The 24,989-nt window shown below is 36.0% G+C and overlaps 1 protein-coding gene across 2 annotated transcripts; it reads right to left on the bottom strand.

The window, feature by feature from the left end:
* Positions 1–121: 121 nt before the first annotated feature.
* On the bottom strand, positions 122–24,882 carry gb (solute carrier family 7 member genderblind). 2 transcript variants are annotated; one of them, XM_019051491.2, is made up of 12 exons: positions 24,732–24,882; positions 22,996–23,135; positions 21,692–21,914; positions 17,660–17,775; positions 16,310–16,435; positions 14,926–15,031; positions 14,223–14,267; positions 11,443–11,566; positions 10,163–10,363; positions 9,104–9,253; positions 8,416–8,593; positions 122–7,468 (listed from the first exon to the last, which is right to left on the bottom strand). In XM_019051491.2, exons 2-12 carry the CDS (start codon positions 23,123–23,125, stop codon positions 7,407–7,409), a joined length of 1,461 nt encoding a protein of 486 aa, XP_018907036.1. In that variant the 5' UTR covers positions 23,126–23,135; positions 24,732–24,882; the 3' UTR covers positions 122–7,406. The 2 variants fall into 2 exon arrangements, with proteins under 2 accessions (XP_018907036.1, XP_018907037.1); XM_019051492.2 differs by lacking the exon at positions 24,732–24,882 and adding an exon at positions 24,380–24,723.
* Positions 24,883–24,989: the final 107 nt, after the last annotated feature.

Here is a 24,989-nt window from a genome sequence, read left to right as displayed (position 1 = left end):
TTTACCTGATTGCGATGGTAGAGATGTCCAAAAAAAAATATTGCAAAATTTCTTAGTCAATTTTTCAAACAACTGTATGTGACTACCTTGTTAAAGAGTAAAGAAAACAGAACGTCCACGGTTTATTCAGTAGAAAATACAAGTTTATTCAAGACAGTGATACTTTTTATAAAGTAGGAGAGAAAGCAGGTAAGAGTTTAACTTACTTGTAAAAATACCAAAAAATGTATTAAAAATATCGGCTCAGTCTCTTTAAATACCTAAGATTATTCTTACATTCGTACAAATACGTTGAGACATTTTGAGATTATAGTACGATAATTTTAATTTCACAGTTGCACAGTGGCAAAACGGTGGCTGAAGAATTAATGTAGCTTAGAACTACACTGAGCAAATCGAAGTTAAAGTTAGCGCTGAGGAATCAGTAAAAAATACACAAAAACTAATGTTTTTTGAAGATATATGAATCGTTGATCAAAATAAAACAAATTCTGTAAAAATGCTTGAATCTTACTTGATCTTTTGAACGACAAAAAATTAAGCTTCATGAAGAAGTATTCAGGAAAATAAATCATTTAATGGTGAAAAGAATAGTTTTCAGCGCCTGGTGAGGAATGATGATGAGAATATGAAAGGCATGATAAGTCCAGATATTTCATATAAGAACCAGTCTCTAGTTCTATTCGAAAGATAATGATACATAACGAAAAGGCAAAGCCAGAAAATGATGGGTTGGGATGGATGACACAATTTTTTTACCTGTCACGTCATGAATTTTACTGCTACTAAACTAGCACATGCATAAGTTCATGTTTCATGAAAGGTTAGAAAACAACGATTTTAGAAGATAAAAAATGTGTCTGAAAGATTTGATGAAGAAAGAAAACTTGTTAATCAAAAATCAATCATGTGATGATGATTGTTGCTTAGAGGCGAAAAAGAAGGTGGAAAAAACCAATAGGTTATACCAAGAAGGTTTCAGAATTTCCAAAGTGGGGAGATGCTTACCACTGCAAAGCATCAGTAAAAAATATCAAGATAGTAAAAAATATCAAGATAGCAAAAAATGTATCCGGTTCAAAAGTGCAAAATTAAATAAGTTTAGCAAAGAAATGAAACTCACTGCTTAACGAAAACTTCTTTCATTCATTCACACTCAAAATCCTGAGGGACGTCCATTGTTCTGGACTAGATATTCTGAATTAACGACATGAAAGTAGAATTTTTCCTCCCATGTCTAGCCGTTACAATGTCTTTAGGTAATTAATTATTTCCAACAGAAAATGAGTAACAATTGTTCACAACCAAGTAAAACGTAATGTAAACTTTTAACTAATCAAAGCTCACACCTCAACTGATGCAAGACTCGAGTCCTGATGAGAATTCCTTCGTCTTCAAAAAAGGTTACAATTGGACTCAATAATTAACTTTTACAAATAATGACTAAAGAGCACACTACTTGCGCCAGAACAACTGAGACTACTTACAATAATTATTCACAGAGATAACCAACAAAATTAGATATAAGCTAAATTACAAATGTAAATGGGCATTAAAGCTTTGAAGAACACAGCCGTGTATGAATTACCATACTTATCTGCACACTCTAAGCGACAACTGCCGAGAAAGTTATCAGAGGAACTAAACTCTTCCTTTCCAGACAGTGTGCCATGCTATTGTTGGCCGGTTAGAAAAATTTCAAAATTTCTAGGGGTGATCATAACCGGAATCTTAGTGTGGTCAAACTGGCTTACAATACCGTATCAATTATGTAAAAGAACATGGCAGATTATTACTTTCTAGCCAAAAAAAGACGATCCCCCTTGCACCAGAGCCTAAAGAATCATTCTCAACCAAAAATATTGGAAAATTTCAGAGAAATGAAAGTAGATTTCTTCTTGGAAAAATGCGTTGCATTAGATGCAATTATCGTCCTTTGTATCAGATACAACATTTTTTTCTTCCAAGAAAAATTCTGCTTTCATTTCTCTGAATTTTGCAATTTTTTGGGTCAAGAATGATTCCTTAGGCTCCGGCACAAAGATATCATCCATTTTTTGGTTAAACAGTAAAACTCTGCCAAGATTTTATAGTTAATCCATGCGATATATTGCATGCAAGTTCGATTATGCCCAGAACCCAGGACGAATCACCTTAACTTCGAATAAATTATTAAAAACAAATCAAATTTCAAAGTCGTGGAGAGAGAGAGAGAGAGAGGGGGGGGGGGGGGGTTTTGCAATTACTCATCTAAGACTTTCCTAAATAATGTTCTATTCATTGTTGAGAATAACAATGCTTTAATCTTCATTTTTCAGCAGCACTAAAAATAAAGGGGGGGGAAATTGGCTTTAAACAGGTGGGAAATATAGATGGAGATTCTTTCAATACTTATGATGTTCCTCAAATTATAACTTTTTGTCAGATCACTCAGTTAAAAACTAGAAAAAGAGGAGAGTTTAATACCGTTCTCTGGAGATCTTTTCAGATCGCGAATTTGGGAAATATTACACAATTAACGGAAAAAATCAATTGATAAATTTCCGTTTTAAAATGTTAGTGTCACAGCTTCAGTTTCAATTAGTACTTGGGAAAAAATCACGAAAAACTGGCATAAAACACTAAAAAAGGAGGGTTACAAAGCTATGGACCAAAAGAATTAACTTACGTTCTATCAAGATCAAAATTATAAAACTCTCACTTGCAACTAGTTTATTAGGAGTGGAAAATAAAGTGCAAAGAGGCGAGATGGTGAAGTTACCACCAACAGCTCTCGCCATATTATGAGAAAAATGAAAAAGGGCCTTGGGACACAGTTTTTTTCCCTTTCTTCAAACTAAACGGGAACAAAACTGACTAGATAGTAGCAAAATTCGTATACAAATGCAAGATTGTTCATCGACAATCGTATCATGACAATAGATCCTAACAATTAACAGCGCAAGGGTGCAAGCAATCCTTGATTTCCCAGAGTTTGCAGAATCTTGGGACATGCGGGTATTGCCAAGAGCGATGACTTCTTTCCTCTTTCTCCCTCGTTTTTCATCACTTAGAAAAAAAAGGGTGAATCAAGAGATTTTTGGCAGGGTAGATCAACACAGTTGCTGTAAGAACAAAATGCTAAATTGTTAGAAACGGTACATATTTTGAAGCTTTTTGTATCCTTGGTAATAATTTACAAGGTTTCCTTTCCAAGCAAAACCGCTCAATCACATTCACTGTTGAGAAAGCCTGCTTCGTAACGATCGATGTAATCCATAGTTTGGTCCAACATTACAGTTACTGCTCAAGACAGGGTAACCTTTTGTTGAGCTAAAAAAAATGAACTCTCCAAAATTTCTCTGCTTTTACTCTGACTTCTCTATTTTTGTTTGATACAGAAATCTTGAAAAATAGTCGATTTAATACTTAAAAATTAGTACAACTTAAATAATATAATTAATTAGTATACTAAAAACTTATGAGTCTTATTTAGTATACTTAAATAGTTACGGATCCGATTTGCAGTTTCAGAGGAAATCCTGCAGGAGAAGGGAGCATTTAATTGAGTATACAGAAATATTTTGACTTTGAAAAAAGTGCAATTTACATTTAATTGCCCGCTTGACAGGGTGAGAATTAATGGTTTACCAAACTTTCTTGTCCAAATTTCAAAACGAACATATCAGACTGAATGTAAATAATCAAAATCAACTGAAAAAGACCAAAAATTAATGTCATTCAAATCGTTTGAAATCAGTACTTTCAAACTTCCTGCTCGAGATTTCTATGGCAGCACCTGTCTGTGCGAAAAAAATGAACGTTACGCATCTTGTTTAAAAATGCACCCAAGAGACTAGTTTTTTTGTTTTTTTTTCATGTTATGCAGTCCAAAACACTTGCAAGTACATTAGAAACACATGGGCCATATTTTACATTTTTTTATACATGCCACAGCTTACAAAAAAGCCATCGTACCAGATTTAACAGTTATAATAAATCAAATTAATATTAACATTATAATTAATTCACTTATCATTAATCCACTATAATTACAGCCATAAAATTAAATATAAATTATAGATAAATAAGAATACCCTGTAAACACCGCAAAATGGGCTGACAAACAGGTAAAACACATTTTTCACCAATGGACTCACAAGAGGTTCTCTCCTTTTCAAAAACCGATCTCGTTGAACAAGACATGAGTCAGTGAGTTCGAAAACACACCAACTCGGAAAAAAAAATTGTTCAGGAAACACCTATAACTGCGCAGCGGGTGAAGAAGTTACTTTAAGAAAAACCTTTTTGGTGCCAAAGGACAAGTACTTAGAGACTTTGTAAAGCACCAAGTTGAAATCGATACACCCTGTTTGATGACAGAGAATTAAGCGTTTAAAAATTTCCGAGTTGTTGTGTTTTCGTTCTCACCGACTTTCAGATACTGATTTTTCATAGCCTGCCCTGAAAAATTTATATTTTTCCACCTGAATGACGCTTGAATATTTATAAAACTTGTTGGTAGAAGGTATACTGAACCGAAAAAAGGAAACCGCAAAATCATATGGTCACCTGTTTCCCTTGAAATGGGCAAAAATTGGTATTTCCAATGAAGTACTTCGATTTTTCCCTTTTCCCGTCGCTGTTTTGAGCACTTCCGATTGCAATTTCGAAATTTCCTTTAGCGTACAGATGCTTCTCTCCATGAGTGTTACTTAACCGTAAAAAAGTGAAAATTGAAAAAAAACCCACGTAGGTGTGTTTTCGATCTCACTGATTCAAATAGGACATAAGTCAGAGATCAACCTTGACTACTAGAAACCTAGATAGGTTGAATGATTTTTAATCCAGATCAAGGACACCAACATATACATAAAAAAAAGACTTAGATATTCACAGCTCAAAACCTTTCAAACCTAATTAGCACTGAAAAAGATGAGAAAAAAAAGAGAAAATAATTTAGCAACTCATGCCTTAGTAAAATTTTACTTCTACGGACCAAGGAAAGAATAAATAACTCCCGAGGCTTAGTTCTCCTCAAGATTCAACATAAAGGTAATTTGGATGCATTGCATCATCCACCAACACTCTACTTTATGTAGCTTGAATTTTAGTCAGACATGGGGGTATAATTTCACCCGAAACTTAGCGGAGGACAAAATTTGTGGAAAGGACCCAGAGCAGGGTTGCCATAATCTCTTCACCTTCAAATTCCCTGACTATTTTTGCTTTTCCCTGACTAAATTTTTCGGATTCCCTGACTTTGCCTGACATTTGAATAAAACTTCCACCTTTCCAATGCACCTTGGAAAATTCCCTGACTTTTAGTGTGAATTCCCTGACTTTTCTCAGTTTAAGTAAAGTCCCTGACTTTTCCCGGTCGCCGTAAATTCCCTGACTTTTCCCGGTTGCCGTAAATTCCCTGACTTTTCCCAGTCGCCGTAAATACCCTGACTTTCCCTGACCTTCCCGGTTTTCCGCCGGCAACCCTGCCAGAGTTTCCTCAAGATGAGAGGCAATATTTCAAAAAATGCCCGTAAATTGATCAAATTGGACCAAAGTTGCTGTGGAAGGGGTCGTTTGTGAAACCCCCCCCCCCCTCCCTCGCTCATTCACTCACTCAGACGCAAAACCATTTTTACTGAGTCAATGCTCTGTGACAAAATTAAGCTCTTGTAGATATGTACAAGTGAACACCTCCGTTAAATACTCTGTCTACCTCAAAAATTAATTTCCTGAAAAATGAAAGAAGAAAAAAGCCCTTTCAAAATAAACTGACTACGTTTTAGACAACAGGCAAATACTGGATGATTGCTCAGAGCTAAACTTAGATCTAAAACAAAACTGCTCACTAGCATATTTTCAAAATATCTACCAGTCTGACAAGAAACAATTTGGGAACTTCTGAGAAATTATTTCCTGTGAAAATTTCAGACCTCTTGTCGCTGAATTAAAGTGAAAGAAGTGCTGATTACACTGAATCGACTAAACTATTTTCTCACCTCAGAGCGGTAAGCAAATTACTGTGATCAAATATGATTCACTAATTCTTGAATACCGAGTGGTACAAATGCTTGGTGAATTTTTTAATCAACCTGAGTGAGAATGGGTGAATCAACAAGATCTCAAAGAAAATCGAAAAGCGCATAATTTGATGCATGCACAGAAAATAGTCAGGGAGAAAGAGTTTTTTCCAACAGAAGGAGATAGTTTCAATGCCAAAAGTTATTTACTTCTGTATTCATCCTTGAAATTAGCGAGAATCCATCACATTTCACGACAAGACAGTACCACTATTCCTCATAGAGGTTTCGTCAAGGTACAAACTAAGGTTTAAGTACTTGTCAAAATATAACACAATTGTTGAAAAAATAAAAGGTTACAACCAATGGAGAACAAAGAAATCTGGCTTGGACATCTGACCAAAAAGGTACTCTGTCTAATAATTTTTCACTTCAGAAACAGATAAGTGAAGTTCTGTAAAATTTATGACTCGAATCTCGTGTTTTGGATTGTTTACTCTAGGTCATTTTGATTAACAGTTGAAACCCCATTTATCTGGTTTCTGAAATTCCCATACTCTTCGATGAGTAGCTTCTTTTACCGGAAATTCCTACGGTGATGAGATTCAAGTGAGCAAACCAACTATCTTCGACGTTAAAACATGAACGAAATTAAAATACTGATTGCCTTAAATGGCTTGCTGCATTATTAGAGCAAGTAAAAGGTTTGAGAGAAATGAATCCTCATCCAAAAAAAAAAAAAACAATGATAGAGAGGATGAAACATTAAACTGCACCTTGCGTAAAATTTCTGAATTTGAAGGGAACAAATTAAGCATCCCAGATTGAAATTTCTGATTGGGATTGACAAATAAATGCAAATAGGATCAAATTAAACAGAATGGAAACTTGGAAACACTGTGATAAGTTCAGTCATCAATCCATTTTCATGAAAAGACTTCTGTTTTGAAGAAAACGTTCAAGAGAACATAAAATTGATCGACATTGAAAGTTTGACTTTCCACAGCTTAGTAAATTAACAAGAGGCTTTTACAAGATCTAAGAAACTAATGCTAATTTTTTCTTCCAATTTTATCTCCGAATTCTTTCCCTTTTCCGTCCCATTCAATCTGACAATGTTCTGAACAATGATTCAAGATGCAAATACAATCTTAGATAAAATTATTCACAAAAGGATGCCAATTAATGAGACTTTGCTCAATCAATGCTCCAACATACGCTGGAACTTACAGCTTTCCAACAAACGACTGGACAATTACATGAAAAACTTTATCTGATGATTAAAAAAATCTTACATAGAAGGCATTTTCTTGGCAGAAACGTCATGACTCAGCGGGTAGAAAAAGAGCAGATCACTTACTATTTACATAACGACACCGTTGCCACGTCACTCGATTTTACAGATCACAGTTCACGCTCTTCCTTGGCAGACATAAACAGTTTTTGCACGACGTACGTTGTTTTATCTGAAAAATTAAACAAAGAAATGTAACTTTTACACAGAGTGCCTACATAATCCAGATATTGAGAATAGGCTAATTTTCCTAAGACTCTTAAGCAACCATTTTGAAAAAAAAATAAAAAAAAAAAAAAAAAAAAAAAAAAAAAAAAAAACATCTATAAGGCAAAAAAAAAGATCATTCTTTCATTTCTCTGCTTTTTTTCTTCTTACAAATTTTTTATGAAATCATCATGTCTCAAAAATTAGAAAAAACAGAAACTTTATTAAATTAAATTTAATATGTTCATTTTTATTATCACTTAAATTAATTACCCAAAATTTTCATTAAAAAAAAATCTGTAACTATTTATAAACTGATAGCAGAGAAACTAACACTATTAGTCTAACCTTTACTTTGTTAGGACTTGTCTTAACATATTCAAGAACGATGGGCGATTTGTGCAAAATTAATTTCATAATTCATTTAATAAATATATTCCTGTTTACTTCTAAATCTTCTTTTGTACTTCTTCTCTACACTCCTTTCTTCCACACATTTTGGTTACTTTGTAGGGGAAAGCAGAAATCTGGATGATTTCAAAATTGAAATGGTAATATTCCATAGATCTGCACCGTCATATCTTACCACTTCAATCACTTTCAGGCTCTGCTCTTTTAGAGATTGGCACCAAATAGATAGATATAGATACAAAGTTTAAATTTTCAACCTGATCAAGCTCAGGAAGTCGTAAGAAACAATAAATACAAAAATAGCAGAATAAAGGTGGCACCAAATTCCTTTGTATTTTTTGCGCAGTCTTTGGCTCTTCTGATAATTTTGATACAATGGCCTCAGCTTGCATGAACAGTGATTTCTCACCCTCCTAAGAGCAGAAACTAACATTTCCAGCTTGAATACCGAGAAAACTTTGATCCCTATTGTAGAAAAAATGAAAATTTCATGACGCTTACCCAGAGCGCTCCGGAACCATTTTGGCTTGGGTTGCCAAACGACTCCGAAATAATAAACTGGCACACCACTTAGAGTGATGAGACTTCCGACTCCAACTACCAGCGGCGAGTCGAAGAATGGGAGGACGACCAGAAAGAGACACAGGATGACAAAAAGAATAGGAATCCAAATGGAAATCTGCAAGTATGAAAAGTTTTTACCAATAAGTGTTTGATAGGATAGCTTCTTTCGAAGTTGAGACTGATTTTGAAACATAATACTCTGGTGTTTCCTTCACTTCTCGAGGGTATTGAGCAAAGAGAAAATTTGTCGGCAAAGGACATTAGAAGTCAAAAGAATACGGAAACACTGCCTGACATTTGCCTTTGATTGGTTCATTTTTTTTTTTTCAATCGCTTTTTTTTCTTACTTTTAGCAAAAAAGTACAGAAACAAATCGAAGTTTACTTTAATTTTTTAAAACATATTCTTCGACTTGAGAAACTTTTCCTTGGTAGAAAAAAAAATTCTGAATTTATCTTGGGATGAAGCATTGTTTTTACATTTCGCTTCAAAGCAGTGACAAATGAGTAGAAAAAAATTTGATTTGCGTAGCACTTTGTCCACACCGAAATTTGATTTAAAGTTAGCAAGATTTTACTGTAATTCTTTCAGGGATTGTTTTAAAATTATGTGCAAGAAATCATACCTTGATAGGTCGTGGTCTGTTGGGTTGTTTCCAGCGTAGGTATAATAGGCCACTCACTGAGAGTGTGATGAAAAATGATTCTACAAACGTAGAATAAGTGATCAGATCACGGACATTACTAGTGTACAGCATGATTAACGAGAGAATATTCTGAAAAAGAAAAGATCAATCAACCTTGGTTACGCTATCAATGAAAATAAGGAAGAAGCTCTCTTTGTAATCCAGAGAGAGACAGTCAACATTGGATTGTAATCAAATTGAAGTCTGCTTTACATATATTGAATACTCTTTGCAGACATGAGATTATCGACAGGGGAATACATATGCTAGTATGTGAGCTTAAATCTCCTCCACTCAACTTTGTTGGAAATTTCATTTGATTCTTCATCACTAAATGCTGCCTTAAGTAACGGAAGAAAATTGAATTGAACCAGATCGATACAACTGGCTAGGTTTTAGTAACTGCACTACGATAATTATGGTCTTAAAATGTACATCTTTCATCGCAATATTGCAAATCCCCGCTTACGTTCTTTTTTAAAGCAAAAACTGACTCTTTGTACTTTGTTTTAAAATTTTCAAGGAATTTTCTTCACTCATTTAAAAATTTCAACGGAATTTAAAGGATACATATGCATTATGGTTGGTTTCCTTTGGGAAAAAAATGGAGAATAATCAAAGATTTTTAACGTGTTATGGAAAAAGCAGTTTCTGCTCATCGATCTTCCGTGGTGTAGTGGTTGGAGCTTTGCTTCTACAATTAGATGGTTCCGGGTTTGATTCCTCGCCAGGCACCCTGAGTTTGATGATCTCCAACAACACTGCCTGGGGCCGGTTGCTGATCGGGAGGGCCTTTCAACTGTACGAAGGATTTTTCCTAGTTTTATAGACCCAAACTAGATCAAAGATCGAAGTTTTGGCCCTTTAATTGCCTTCAGAGCGTAAGATCAAATGAAACATAGAGGAAAAATAAAATACATTGCAAACAAAATTGTTGATTATTATTTGCATTAAAGCGTCCGAGATTGACTAAAAATATGGACAAAATGGTGTACTCACGAGAAAAACTAAGGAAGGGGTTGGCGTGAATCTATCAACGCTGATGTGCGACAACATGGCTGGGAAGTGGCCATAGCGAGCCCCAACGAAGCACATTCGAGATGATGTCATGATGTGCACGCTCAAACCTCCGAACGCTGACATGGCTACCATTAATGACATGGTCCATGCTAGAGGGCCCATGATGGAATCAGCAAACGACTGGAAAAAAAGCATGCCATTAGATATTGAGCGAAATACAGGTTTCTCATATTTTCTTCATTTTCCCATTCCCTGACTCCTGCTTTTCCCAACTCAAATTTTGGTCCTTTCTTTTTCCCTTCAGAGCACCCAAATTACATCTATCTCTATTGACAACCACTGACTGAGATGACTGCTTACAATTTCCTAATGTCAACTGTAGGTCTTTTATGGATTTGAAATTCAAGTTTTTACCGTACCTACTTTTGTCACTACTTCCTCATGAATGTAAAAAACAAAAAAGAAAATGCGGTGAGAGTTTGCCAAAAGTCACAGGAGTCGACTAAAAACCTCAGAACAATAAGAAGAATCCACATGAAAATTAAACAATTACTTGACTTACTTACACTCACTTATGTGTTATATAAAATTCTATTTGTCAAGCAGAAAACTGAAATTTAAAAACGACCTGTTGCAAACTTTTGCTGGAGCAAAAATAAGAGTCGTTACTCATAGAAAATGTTTCAAAAATCACAATGAGCTCATCGGCAAAGTCTGGAATGTACCCTTTACTTCATAATTTGAATAAGAAATTTGTGTCTTTTCCAGCTTCCCGCCTAAAAAACGGCGAACAACAGCAAGTAAACATTTCGTTAAAGGAGTCATTCCACCCAACCCCTGCTCACAAGGATACTAGGCAATATTCAACAAAGCAGACGCCAATCCGCCAAAACACATGTGACAATGACGCTAATTCTAATCACCTGTAAACAATCAGCATATTTACATTCACATTTTTCTCGCGTTGATAGATATCGGCCTTGATTGACCTGCTTTCCTCAACTTGCGCGTGGAAGCGTCGGCCATGTTGAGCAGGGATTGAATGAAATGACTCCTCCAACGAAATTTTCACCTGTGCTGTAGTATCCTTCTTGAAGCGGGAGGCTTTAAAAATCGCATATTCCTTACACAGATTGTGAAGTTAGGAGTGCATTTTAGAGTTTGCCGATGTGCTCATCATGATTTTTGAGACATCATCTATAAGGAACAACTCTTATCTTTGCTCTAGCAAAAGTTTGCGACAGTAATATTGTACTTACCACTGCCACGGCTTCCGACTGTATCATTTCAACAGGGGTTAGAACAGCCAAATACGCCACATTTGCCAACACATAGATAAAGGTCACAATTGGCAAAGAGATATAAATTGCCCTTGGGAGATTTCTGCAAATTGAAAAAAAAAAACATGGATAGGGCGATAAGGACTCTTGCTAGACAATGTAGAAGTGTAGCGATTTCAGAAATAAGATTTTGCCGCACAAATAACTTTAGCATTAATATTTAACTTTGGCAGTCTTCTGCCAGTAAAATACGAAGAGTCGATTCAAACTACCAATTTTTTCATGCAATGCACTACGAGACAAGGTACAAATTCAAGCATACTGATGAATGTTTCCTCTTTGAAATTTCATTTGGAACACGATTTCAACAAAAATTACTAAAATTAACTCTCAACTGAGGTTTTAACATTTTTATCTTACATTGGTGACGAAAAATTTGTATTTCCCACTCACAGGTAAAACCGGAGTTAACCTGCATCAAATCTTGCATTACAACGATTTTGGCAGGTTTCTCAATCAAGCAGTGTACCTTCCCAACTCTGTGTTGTTTAAAGTGTGAACTGCATGCTGAGCAAAAGCGCAGAGTTTGAGGTTGTCATATTTACTTACTGCGGAGACTATCGCGGTATCCTTTAGTGAGCGATTAATTTTAAGTAGATTATGGTTTTTCTTTAGGAGCAATAATTTTGAATTAAAGCATCGAAAAATACGAATACATATCTTTGTAAGGATGTTCTTTCAATGATTTGAAATTTTTGTTGCACAAATCATGTTCTACGTAAAATTTGGATGAGTATTCATAGTATACTTCTTAAATACGAACCATGTCTGGGGGTCCATTGATGAGTAAAACATCCCCCCCCACCATGTTCTAGAAAACCCTCCATAAAAATGTAAGCTTTACCCTATTTCTTTCCCCTCTCTTCTAGCTTTCAAAGGCTTCAAACGCAAGGCATTTCAAAATTTACTTTGAGGAAGCCTTAAGTATGATTTAAAAGACACCATTTAGGCCCTTCATTAATAAAATAGATTGTATGATTAACAGAGTATCTCAAGGATAACATCAAAATTGAGAGAGAACATTCCAAACGTTACAATGAGGCTTTAACGTCCTTTGAGCATGGGCTCTAAACACAAATTCCTTTGAGCTTCAAGGTGCAACATTGAAGAGCAGGGTGTCTACTAAAACAGAATGGCCAAAATTCAGTACCTTTACAGTACATTCCTAAGAAATTCAGTACCTCCTAAACGGAAAAATTCAGTACTTTTTCAATACCTTCAACTGACTAAATTCGAAAAATTTCAAAAATTTGAATTTCCCGCTTAAATTGCGACAGAAATTCCGGACTTTCTTGCAAAACTCCCGCACTTTTTCAGTACTCCTGGACCGCCCTTAACAAATCAGTACTATTTCCGGACGTGTAGACACCCTGAAGAGAGAGAAGGGGGGGGGGGGATCAGTTTTTCTTGACTTTAAAGCCCTCATTTGAATTGGTCATATTGAGACTTGGACTGCATTTTGCAATTTTGAACTATAAATTCTGGCCCGGTTTAAATACAACGCATGTGCCTTTAGTTTCCCTATGCACATAAGTGTTTTTCCAGAAGAGCCAGAATTTATAGTTCCAAATTGCAAAATGCAGTCCATTTGGCACTTGACAATAATAGTAATGACCATTCAAAATAAAATACAAGGGGTGAAAAAAAATCAAATGGGTATTTTGGAGCATTACTGGATGTTAGTTTTTCTTAAAACTTCAAAAACACCCAAAATACTCAATCAATGATTCTTCTGCTGTTAAAAATTTAAGGTCATCATCAAGTTTTTTGGTGAATGCCGAATTTCATGAGAGTCTATCCAAACGGGCGCTCAAAATCAATACGTAATCAATATTTTCCTACAACTTTGCACCCCAGTAACTAAAAAGGGTTTGAATTTTCACCGACGGTCAAGGCACAAGTTACCCCTCAAACTTGACTTTAATCTTGGGACATACCATACTAAATTTAACAATTTTCTCTTCATAAATATGCAAAAAATCAGAGAACATCGAAGGTCAGAAGTCCTGAGACAGGAACTGATCAATTGGATACATATGCCACTGCAAGTTGCAAAACAGACATAATAGAAGCTTAGGCAAAAACATCAGATGTGACATGTAGTTCAAGTAAGACTTCGTCAATTTCACATACAAGGCTTCAAATGTGACTTGTCAATGATCAATCATGACACCAATAATTGATTCACGGGTCGAGGAGTTGATAGATTGACACAGATCAAAGGTCAAAGATGCCCACTGGAAACTGGGGCTTGTTAACGGACGATCACCCATTCACACAGCTTGTTTGCAGTCTGGCCTATTTCAGACATCCAACAATTGTCAAATTGTCTCATTGAGAATTGATGAATGGACTTTGTTCTGCAAAAGGGAATCACTATTTTCCGCTCATCCATTAAAGCACCTCTAGGGAAAATGCTGGCACATATGTTGTGACTAAAATGAACTGTAAATAGAGGTTCCGAATTGCAAAATGAGAAGAAAGAAAAAACACTAAGAATCGTGGCCCGAACTATATGTAATAAGGTGGTTAAAAAGTACTTCCGAATTTAAAATTTCGAGACTGGAATATTCTACTGTACTCTATGATTATCCAGTTTAAGCATAAAAAATGCAAAATATAACAAAACTAAGTTAAGGTCATTTTGGCATGCAGCAATTTCATGGCATTAAAATATTCACGACAAATATTTTACTTACACATAGGGATTTTTTAATTCTTCTGTCATGAAATTCAGATAGTTCCTGGAAAAGAAAAAAAAGTCTTGAGCATTGAAACCGTTCTGAGTCTCATTGGAAAAATGAGGTAATACATGAAAAAAAAACTGAGTATGGAAAATTTGCATAGAAAAAAGAAAAATGAAAAAAAAGGATGAAAAAAAAAAATTGAAAAATCAGCACTACTCTAGCCCAATACATTTAGTGTAATAGAATTTTCGAAAGTAAGTTTTGTGTACCCATTTGAAACCATCCACAGAAGAATACTGAACATAGCGTTGATAAATACAGGATAGTGTACCAGAGCTTTGAGAAGCTATCTACCTACAAATATTTTTGCCCCCCCCCCTTCCTCCCACCAAAGAAAGAAAAGACAAACCTTCAATTTTCTCCAGTAAGGTGATTTCATAGGATCATTCATTTTTAATGGAAACTTTTAACTCTTCCTCACCTGAAATTGTCTTACGCTTCAATTAGACCATTTCTTCAACTGAGTCAATTGCATAAAAATTTTATTTAGAATGTATTTCGGAATCATTAAATTGAAATTGTGAATGTTTTCCTGACCAGCTATTGTTTAAAAAACTGATGTTTTTTTCTTCTCCTGTATGACCTGTAGACGCTTTGATGGTCAAAACACACAAAAATAAAGCAACCATTGAAGTAACTAAAAATACCAACCTACCAGCCAGAATAGGAGAAAATGCCTGAGTAAAATGCAACTGCAATTTGGCCTGCGTCAGAGGTTGTGTTTGCCCACACGTCTTCAAAATTCGTCATTCCTCTATCCGCTGCCAAAAGAAAAATAAAAAATAAAAAAAAATTAAAAAAAGATAGTAGATACATTTTCTGTCTGAAAATACTTCATATGACATTTCATTTGGGACTATGTATGACTTTAAAAATGCACACGATATAAATGGCATTTTGAAGGAGATAATTTCTTTAAAAATGGCTGCTCCCATGCAAAACCCTTGGGTAGTTGTACTGTTGTGAAAAAATCCCAACGGTTGAAATTACAACAGTTCATATTTTTTTTTTTTTAATCATTTCCTGAAAATACAAAGTGAACTAAGCTTCTGGGGATTTTTTCAGGGTTTTTTTTTAACCCTGTATGACTGAGAAATTTTGTTTTGGAAATGCTAAATAAGGGACCTATTGGAAACGATACATTTGGCGGGCTCTGATGATGTTGCCAGGCAGGGGAAATGGCGTTTGCTGATTAGCTGAACTCATATTCAGGCATTGCCTAACTACGTCAACTCGACTGTTAGGTTAGAATTGGCCAGATTCTGAATAGCTTTTTTCCCTTCAGAAATGATTTTTTGAACTGTTTAGTGAACTTTTTGGTTTTCCCACAAAATTTTACCCGGTCAAATTAATCCCGCGAAAATTTCTTGCCTCTTTCCCATTGACGACAAGGAAAAATCTGGACCTTAATTCAAAACCTTCATCGGAGCAAGTGTGGATAACGACAAAGTACAAATAATAGCCCATAAGTACAAGTACAATAAAATGATAAAGTAATTAAGTAAGCTTTGTTTTACCCATTTCTTACTTTTTTATTCTGTTGTACCTAAGAACGCTTGACTGGTGAAATTAACTGCTAAAAGTAAAACAGTCAAAGAAATCAGCCAAGTGGATCTTTAGATTTGACAAAGACAAAAAAGAGGATTAATATGAGGAGAGTTAAAACACGTAAAATAATGATCATTGTGTAATTAGCAATTTTTGGGGGGATCAAAAAAGGCTTTTCATGGTTGTCACAGAATTTAGAAAATAAAATGCCCTGATATTTCCCTGACACTTTTGGCGAAATTCCCTGACAATTGAAGGTGTGACAGATGGTTAAGAGGACATGATTAAAAATAGTTTTCAGGCAAAATTTGTTGTTCAAAACCTCAAAACTATTCTAGAAAGCAAATGAAGGTGATTTAACAAATTTTCCCTGATATTTTTGTCATTTTCCCTGACATTTCCCGGTTTTCCCTGACCCTTCCCGGTTTTCCCTGACTGTGGCAACCCTGGTTTTTTCATTTAGAAAATAAGATGCCAAAAATAAAACTTACCAAAAGTCATATATGCAAGCCCAGCAAGAATAATTATGCACAGAGCAGCGATCTTGGCTATCATAAAAACATTCTGGGTCCTTGCTGTTGCTTTCACATTGTAGCAGTTCAGAAACGTCAAAAAGCCTAAAATAATCAAGACAAAAATTGTTAGGATTTTTTCTTTTTCTTTGGAGAATAGTCTATAATCAAGACAAAAATTGTTAGCATTTTTTCTTTTTCTTTGGAGGATAGTCTAAAAGATTTTCAAGCAATACAGTCCGATTCCCTATGAAAAAATTAAAAAGAGCAGAAAATTTACAACATCCCAATCAACATACTTGGTTTCTGAGTGTAGCCATTGATATACTACCTATATTAGTTGCCACTAATACTTGATGATGATGTTCAGATAATATTTATAAACATTTACGACATTCATCTGTCCATCCTGAGTCAAAACCTGGAGGTTGAAATTCCAGCGCGTTTTACACGTATCGATAACTAAAGTGTGAAACCGTGTGCCTCCATTGCGGGGTTTCAAAGTTTCCACTCCTATTTTATTTCTTCAAAAGAAAAACAAGGCAACTTCGTACCTTGGAATTAATAAAAAATATTCCACTAATCGAGGAGAAAACCGTGGCAGTTTTCAAGAAACTATACTGACTATTTTTCTGAAGAAAAAATAAAGTATGATAGAAAGTCTGCAGCACCGCAAACAGAGGTACCTGGTTTCAAACTTTAGACATCAATAAATTGATAGTTAAAGTAAAAAAATGCATATCTCTGACTATACCATTGTAATTTCTGGCTATTTTTAGTCATTTTGAAAGAAAACCATCAGACAGCGTTAATGAGAATTTCTTTAAATTTTATTTACTCATAAAGAAACATTCACAGATGATTCAGTGATTCTTAAACAGTACCATTGAGATGTGAATTTTTCAACTTTGACCACCAATAACGAGATACCATTTATGATTAATTATACATACATACAAAGACACTTCTACAATAGAGGATTATCCATAAAGATGAAATATAAATCCGAACATAAACGGATGGATTGATCAATAGCGAATAAGAGGAATTTTTGTTCAAATTTAATTCAAAAAATCATTTAGGTGCGGCATTTTTTTTTCCTGCTCACAGAAAGAGGAATACGAGAAGCTTTCTAGCTTTCCCTGGTTTCCAAAACAACTTTTAACTTTTCCCTGCCTTTGGCTGATAACACTGTAACACCATTTTGAATTGTTTTCTTTCTTTTCTTTTCCAACAAAGACACTCTGTCATTCAAAAATCGAAATACAGAATGGTCAGGAAATCCAGGGTCACATCCCCTGTGGCGGTTATGACTGAACACACACTTACAGATAACACTGGCCGCAATCAGCTTTTTTGGTAGGTCAGGAACATCACAAGTGGGGAAGAAAGGCTTGATTATATAATTGGCAAACGTTAATCCCATGATAGCATTCGTTGTGGGTCTGGAAGAATTAGAAAATATTAAAAATTCATAGTCATGTACTTGTAGCAGTGGTTAGAGAAAAAGAAAAACTATTCAAATTAAAGCAGAAACGGGAAGAAAAAAAACTCCATCGGAATCAGTTTTCCATCCTCGTTACGACATCTGATTTTCTAAGTGTCGTTCTGCTACCAAAAATGAATTATTCCACTTCTTGTGAGCCCAGAGGAGTAGAGAATTACAAATACAACAGAGCTCATAAAAAATTGCAAACATGCCCTTTCATCAGCGGAGAAGCGAAATAATTATCAAGTTGATTCTCTGACTGATAGAAAAAAGCTCCATCAAGTTATTACTCACTTTATTTCGGTTTAAGGCACTTAAATTAAAAGTGCAGACTTCTGCAAGCAGGTAATTAACTTATCAGATGCTTGGAAGAGATTATAAATTGATTTGAAAGGGCTCAAACATCTCTAAAATTGATCAATGAACGTGTGTCTGCCCGAGACTGGTAAATTAGCACTAATACTTCTTTTGCAGAGATAAAATAAACGAGGAAGCAAAAATAAAGACAGGAGAGGTGCTAGAATGACAAATCTTAGGAGAAAAACTAATCAAATATTTGAGTATAAGAGCAGCACTTTCTTGAATACCAGGGAGGAATTCTAAATACAAAGAGAAGCACTTTCTTCGATAACAACATTTCCTGACTTTTCCATGACTTATCAGGAGTTCAGTACAGAAAAATTATTTGCATTTTCGATGTTTTTTTTTTTTTTTTTTTTTTTTTTTTTTTTTTTTTTTTTTTTAAGCTCGATTTCTCCAGGAAATTTGTGCTTATTCTTTTGAAATTAAAAAAATCTAAGATTTGATAACTTGGAAGCTTAAGTTCTAACTTTCGTCGATTGGGCTTGTAAAAGCGGTAGATGATATTGAAATTTGTAGTAATTCTTTGGGATTAGGTCTTTTTTAAATCACAGATATGGTTACATGTCGATGGCACAAGTACAAAACCTTGTAACTCTGCTGGCAATGTTGCAAACTTCCTATCGTTCTTTTTTTTTTTTTCTCAGCAAAACTAGACAACTTATTTTACTACTAGACAATTTATTTTTGCATTAGAAAACTGGGCAAAGTATTTTCTTAAAAATTTGCTTGATTTTTCTTCTCTATTGACAGAATATTCCGTATAAATTTCGAGCTGTTAAGTTAACTCCTTTCTTTTTGACAAAACAAAATAGCAGCAGAAATTTTGAAATACTGCAACAGAGACACATGGTTTCACACTTCCGACATCGACATGTTCTCCTTTCATACCTGGAATATCCTTGATATAAAAATTTTCTACTTTGGTTCTGAAGTCATAGCGGCTCTTTGGATTTGTAACACAGAAATTTTGCGAACTATCGACAGTTTGAGTTCAAAATACAGGGTGTTTCAGACCACCCGTACCAGGCCTTTTTCTCGGTTGGTATAGGTCGTACGAAGTCGGAGACCGCGGGGATGAATAGGGAATTGACCCCAAGGAATCCGAATTTCGTGGTCCGGAAACCCCCCCCCCCCCCCTCCCCTTGGGGGGTAAAGGGGGGGTCACGATGCTAAAAGTCACGGTTCTCGACCGAATTGCGGATAGATCGCATCAGAATTGAAAAGCACGGAAAATTTCACGTGGAATTGACCCCTACAAATCCAAAATCGGACCATCCGAGGCCCAAAAATGACCCCCTAAAGAGGGGGGCAGTACCCCCCTCCATAATTTCTCTTTGGTCTCAAAATTGACGTAGATTCTCCAGAAAAAGACAGTTTCCCGGGTAATCGACCTCGAGAAATCCAAATTTCATGGTCCCGAAGTTCCTCTAGCCTCCCTGGGGGAGTAAAAGGGGGGCCCAATTTTAAAAATCGGGGCTCCTTTCCGAATCGCAAATTGATTGCATCCAAATTGAGGAGCAGAACACATTTACGTCTTAAGTGACTCCTAAGAGTTCTAATAGACCCCCTGAACGGCAGAAAGTAACTCTTTGAGGAGGGGGGCTTCGCCCCCGCCAAAAATTTCTCAAGATTCCTCTTTGGTCGCAAAATTGACGTCGATTCTCCAGAAAAAGACGATTTCCCATGGAATCGACCCCGAGGACTCTAAATTCCATGTTCCCTTAGCTCCTCGGGGTCAATTACATGGGAGACCGTCTTTTTCTGGAGAATCGACGTCAATTTTGCGATCAAAGAGGAATCTTGAGAAATTTTTGGCGGGGGCGAAGCCCCCCTCCTCAAAGAGTTACTTTCTGCCGTTCAGGGGGTCTATTAGAACTCTTAGGAGTCACTTAAGACGTAAATGTGTTCTGCTCCTCAATTTGGATGCAATCAATTTGTGATTCGGAAAGGAGCCCCGATTTTTAAAATTGGGCCCCCCTTTTACTCCCCCAGGGAGGCTAGAGGAACTTCGGGACCATGAAATTTGGATTTCTCGAGGTCGATTACCCGGGAAACTGTCTTTTTCTGGAGAATCTACGTCAATTTTGAGACCAAAGAGAAATTATGGAGGGGGGTACTGCCCCCCTCTTTAGGGGGTCATTTTTGGGCCTCGGATGGTCCGATTTTGGATTTGTAGGGGTCAATTCCACGTGAAATTTTCCGTGCTTTTCAATTCTGATGCGATCTATCCGCAATTCGGTCGAGAACCGTGACTTTTAGCATCGTGACCCCCCCTTTACCCCCCAAGGGGAGGTGGGGGGGGGGGGGTTTCCGGACCACGAAATTCGGATTCCTTGGGGTCAATTCCCTATTCATCCCCGCGGTCTCCGACTTCGTACGACCTATACCAACCGAGAAAAAGGCCTGGTACGGGTGGTCTGAAACACCCTGTATTTTGAACTCAAACTGTCGATAGTTCGCAAAATTTCTGTGTTACAAATCCAAAGAGCCGCTATGACTTCAGAACCAAAGTAGAAAATTTTTATATCAAGGATATTCCAGGTATGAAAGGAGAACATGTCGATGTCGGAAGTGTGAAACCATGTGTCTCTGTTGCAGTATTTCAAAATTTCTGCTGCTATTTTGTTTTGTCAAAAAGAAAGGAGTTAACTTAACAGCTCGAAATTTATACGGAATATTCTGTCAATAGAGAAGAAAAATCAAGCAAATTTTTAAGAAAATACTTTGCCCAGTTTTCTAATGCAAAAATAAATTGTCTAGTAGTAAAATAAGTTGTCTAGTTTTGCTGAGAAAAAAAAAAAAAAGAACGATAGGAAGTTTGCAACATTATTTTGTAAAGCAAGGACTTCTCTCTATAAACACCCATAACAATAACAGCATGCTGAGACTTCCATACCTACATCATGCATTAAAAAAGAGGGGAAAAGGGGGTAATTTTGTGCAGTTAAGATGATTTGCTTTCTCACAGAAATTTTTATACCAAGAATTCAGATAAAAGTTTCAGGGGACAAAAAATGACGCGTCAACTAAACAGTCTAGCATTTTTTTCCCCCACTCATGATTAATTTTTTTTTAATAAAAAAGTAAAAGCTGTTACTTAATTTTTGAGCAGTCAGCTAATAACAGTGGCCTCGGTAGCTGCCGAAACGCATCTTGACGAATAGTCGAAGTCACGGTGGAAGCGTGAGTTTTTTTACTTAAGTGTTCAAAAATTAAGTCTAGCACAGGATCATTTGGACTACATTTTGCAATTTGGAACTATAGATTTGGCTCCTCTGGAAAAACACTTATGTGCATAGGGAAACTAATGGCACATACGTTGTTTTCAAACAAGGCTGGAATTTACAGTTCCGAATTGCAAAATGAGGTCCATTTAAGTGTTGTGTTCACTTGACTTTCACTTGGACGCACTAACTTTGATTTTCCAGGACAAATTTGTGCAATTGAGTGATGGTAGGGCACTGCAAAAAATACATAGATTCCAATTTTTTGAAAGATTTTCTGCTTACACAAAGATGAGCATGGCATCCCACAAGTATAGAAAAGCTGGAATAGGGCCGAACGCCTCAAAGATGTAGGCATAGTCACCACCGGACTTGGGGATAGATGTCCCCAATTCAGCATAGCACAAAGCACCGACCATGGATAGAATACCGCACAACACCCAGATAAGCAAACTAAGACCTGCAGATTTGGCATCTTGGATGACTGTAGTCGGTGAGATGAATATACCTGCAAAAAAAGGGTTATTGATAGAAAAAATAATTCACGTGTGATCGTTTACTGGCAAGGGACAGGGGTTATATTTAGGTTATAGGTATGTCCCTGTAGACAGAAGGAGTCTGCAGGGACTTCCCATGGAAATTATTAAAAATTTAGACCCTGCGCAGACCCACTTCATCTATTTTAGCGATAAAATCTTATAAGATGAGTGGAAAAATATTTTCTTATCCTTAACATTCTGACTTTATTTTTCTCAATTTTTTCCACTTTCGGTTAATTCATAGCATTACACTGCTCCGGACAGAGTACTAAACCTCTAAGGAAGGAGATAAGAGCTTCTTCTTCTCTCTTGAATTGTGGATCATATATTTTTGTTACTTTAAAGTGGGCCCTAGTAGCAATGACCGTTTAAATACTGATGAAATTTTCGTACTAGGAAATCTTTTTTAGGTATTTTTTAAAAAAATTTGAGGAAAAAGTGTTAGAAAAACTCTTTAAAAATTACTGTACCTAGTTCCTTAAATTTTTTTCAAACATTTAAGTGATGAAAAACTCGAGATGATATTTTAGGAGTTTCTTTAACATTTGTTTTACTTGAATTTTACCGCTCGTAAATTTTGCTTTAAAAATAGCCAAAAAAGTTTTCTAATGAGAGATTCTTGACAAGTTATTTAAGAGTTGTTCTTTTGAAATTTAAGAGTTTTTAAAAGTTTTTCTTGACAGTCGTTGCTATTAAGGAGGGCTCATGAAGGAGGAGATTTTACAGAAGCTTAAATTTAAAACAAGGTTTGAATTGGATCTTGGCCCCATACTTTGAGCTCCAAATTCTTGATCTGTCACATGAAACAAACATTTCTCTGTGGTTACTTCTCACTACAAAAGAAAAGATTAGTCATGCCAATAAGTTGGTTAATTTACTCATTGCTGAAAATTTTCCTCGGTTATCATGAATGTATGGTACCATTATTTGGAATAACATATTGTAGGGAATTGGTTATTTGCAAGATTTCAGAGGAACAGAACCATAGCAAGTAACAAAGAGATAACTGCACATAAAAAGAAAAGATATTTGAAAATGATAACTACAAACCTGATCCAAAAATAATTCCTAGGATGATGGCAACTCCTTCCAACAACCCTAGCTGCTTCTTCATGCATACTTTTTCCTGTTTGGTGCCAACCGGCACCATTGGCGTGCCTAGCTCAGAGCTAGATGTCATTGCCACCAATCTGAATACAAAATCACACATGTAAGAATATGAAATCACAATCCAAAAAAGGCTGTGCAATTTTTGAAAAATCACTATGAGAAAAAAGAAGTTTTGAAGATGACAAGCTCCCATAGAATAGTTTTTACTACAGAAACTAAATAGAATTCAAAAATTCAATAATAATTCTGAGATCATGTTTGTCACTCGCCAAATGTTAGGGAAAAATTAGTGGACCTAAACTTCTTGGGGATATGGATTTACTTACCTACATTTCTTTGCAATGAGGAGAAAAGAATATTGGCTGTAAATCTTTGAGATTCTATCGCTAGGAATGAGATTATTTTCTCTGATATTGAATATTCTGCAGAGTGTCCTATTTATGTCCCATGAAAGATCTAGTCCATAGGATTTTTCGACAACAAAAATACTTAGGTGTCTGGTGAGGATCAACTGAAATCTTCGGTGGAGATGGAACATGCAAATATTGTAGCATAATCTTGTCGTGAGATTTTCATGCCGGAGAGAAGGTCACAAAAGTAAAAATTGATTCTTAAGCTAAAGACGATTCAAACAGTCAAATATTTCATCGCACTGAGTGGAAGAAAAATTGAATACTTAAATGGTTGGATCGTAAGAATTTGGCATATACTGATCATTAATACTGATCAATACTGATCATTAAAATACACCCATCATAAATCTGGTTACTTAAATGTTAATTGTCTAGAGTCCCCATAGTTCAATCTTAAAGGACGAAATAACGAAAAAATTGGCCTAGATCGTAGTGGTATGTTCCTGCTAAGAGACTTCCTGGAAAAAATTCTTCGGCTATGATAATGAACTTGAAAATTATGTTTCACTGTTGAGGACAGATATACTACTAACTTTAGAGTGGGGTTGTTCATAAAATGATTTGGAAGGAATAAAGTTACTGCAATAATCTCCTTGAAAGCTTCCCCCAAGAGAATACTGACGGACATGGATAGAAAATCTTTCTTCAACTATAATCTGCCTTAAACATTCTGTATTAAGTCTTGACGACTTTCTTCATGCGACTAATAAATTTCTGCTGGCAGCAACCCACAACCAAGATCAGCAGAGGAGAGGTGTTTGACACTTCAACGGCTTTGCTCGAGTGCATGAAAATTGCATCATCCAAAGCTACCCTTTCTTCGAATAATGTCACAGCTTTCTGTGCGCTTCAGCAAAGCATCACCGCCTTACTTGGCAACTTGATTGACAACAAAAGCTTGGTTAACTTACAGAGAATGTCGTTGATATTTCTGAAAGTACCGGGGAGAGAGAGATCAAAGACCTAGTCCTGGCACTGTTCCAAACAATATGTGGCGAAGGAAACACAAAGGCACATTAACTAACAGGCAAATAAGACTTCCAGGAAAGTATCCAAGAAGTGGTGGGTTTAGGAAGCAAGTAATTGACTCTGTGGTCGTGGGTAAATAAGGGTGAGACTCGTTAATTCAACAACGAGTTCAAAGTTTATCGGCCACGCTGTCGGTGACTAAAAAAGGTAAATAAGAGACCATGCGGTGGCCGAAATACCGAGAAAAGGGGAGTTAATTTTAACCTCAGACACGTGGACTCGATGGACTCTTACCTCGTTGATTAAAACTGTCCTGAATAACAAAGCTAAAGCAAAAGCACTAGTAGAACGGGACGGAATATTCGCACAAGTTCAAATGTAACTTATCACTGCATTCCCAACGACAAATTCATAATCGTTCTTATCACCCAGGGACGAAACGCCGCGGAATCACAAAACACCGAATAATCGTTGATTGCTTTGTTGCCGGCTTTTTTCATTTTTCCTTGGCGTATGACGTAAAATGACGGAGTAAACGTAAACATAACCCCA

This window comes from Bemisia tabaci, chromosome 9 (genome assembly GCF_918797505.1).
Source record: "Bemisia tabaci chromosome 9, PGI_BMITA_v3".
Taxonomy (NCBI): domain Eukaryota; kingdom Metazoa; phylum Arthropoda; class Insecta; order Hemiptera; family Aleyrodidae; genus Bemisia; species Bemisia tabaci.
The sequence above is the reverse complement of the archived record's forward strand: the minus strand, read 5'-3'. Positions and strand labels throughout refer to the sequence as shown.

What these genes read in the sequence shown, in the direction of transcription:
- gb (XM_019051491.2), bottom strand. Translation starts at nt 23,125, where the DNA reads ATGACATCTAGCTCTGAGCTAGGCACGCCAATGGTGCCGGTTGGCACC. An exon ending in AGGAATTATTTTTGGATCAG is followed by an intron (nt 21,915 to 22,995) that starts GTTTGTAGTTAT and finishes CTTTTTTTGCAG; the next exon opens with GTATATTCATCTCACCGACT. An exon ending in GATGCCATGCTCATCTTTGT is followed by an intron (nt 17,776 to 21,691) that starts GTAAGCAGAAAA and finishes TAATTCTTCCAG; the next exon opens with ACCCACAACGAATGCTATCA.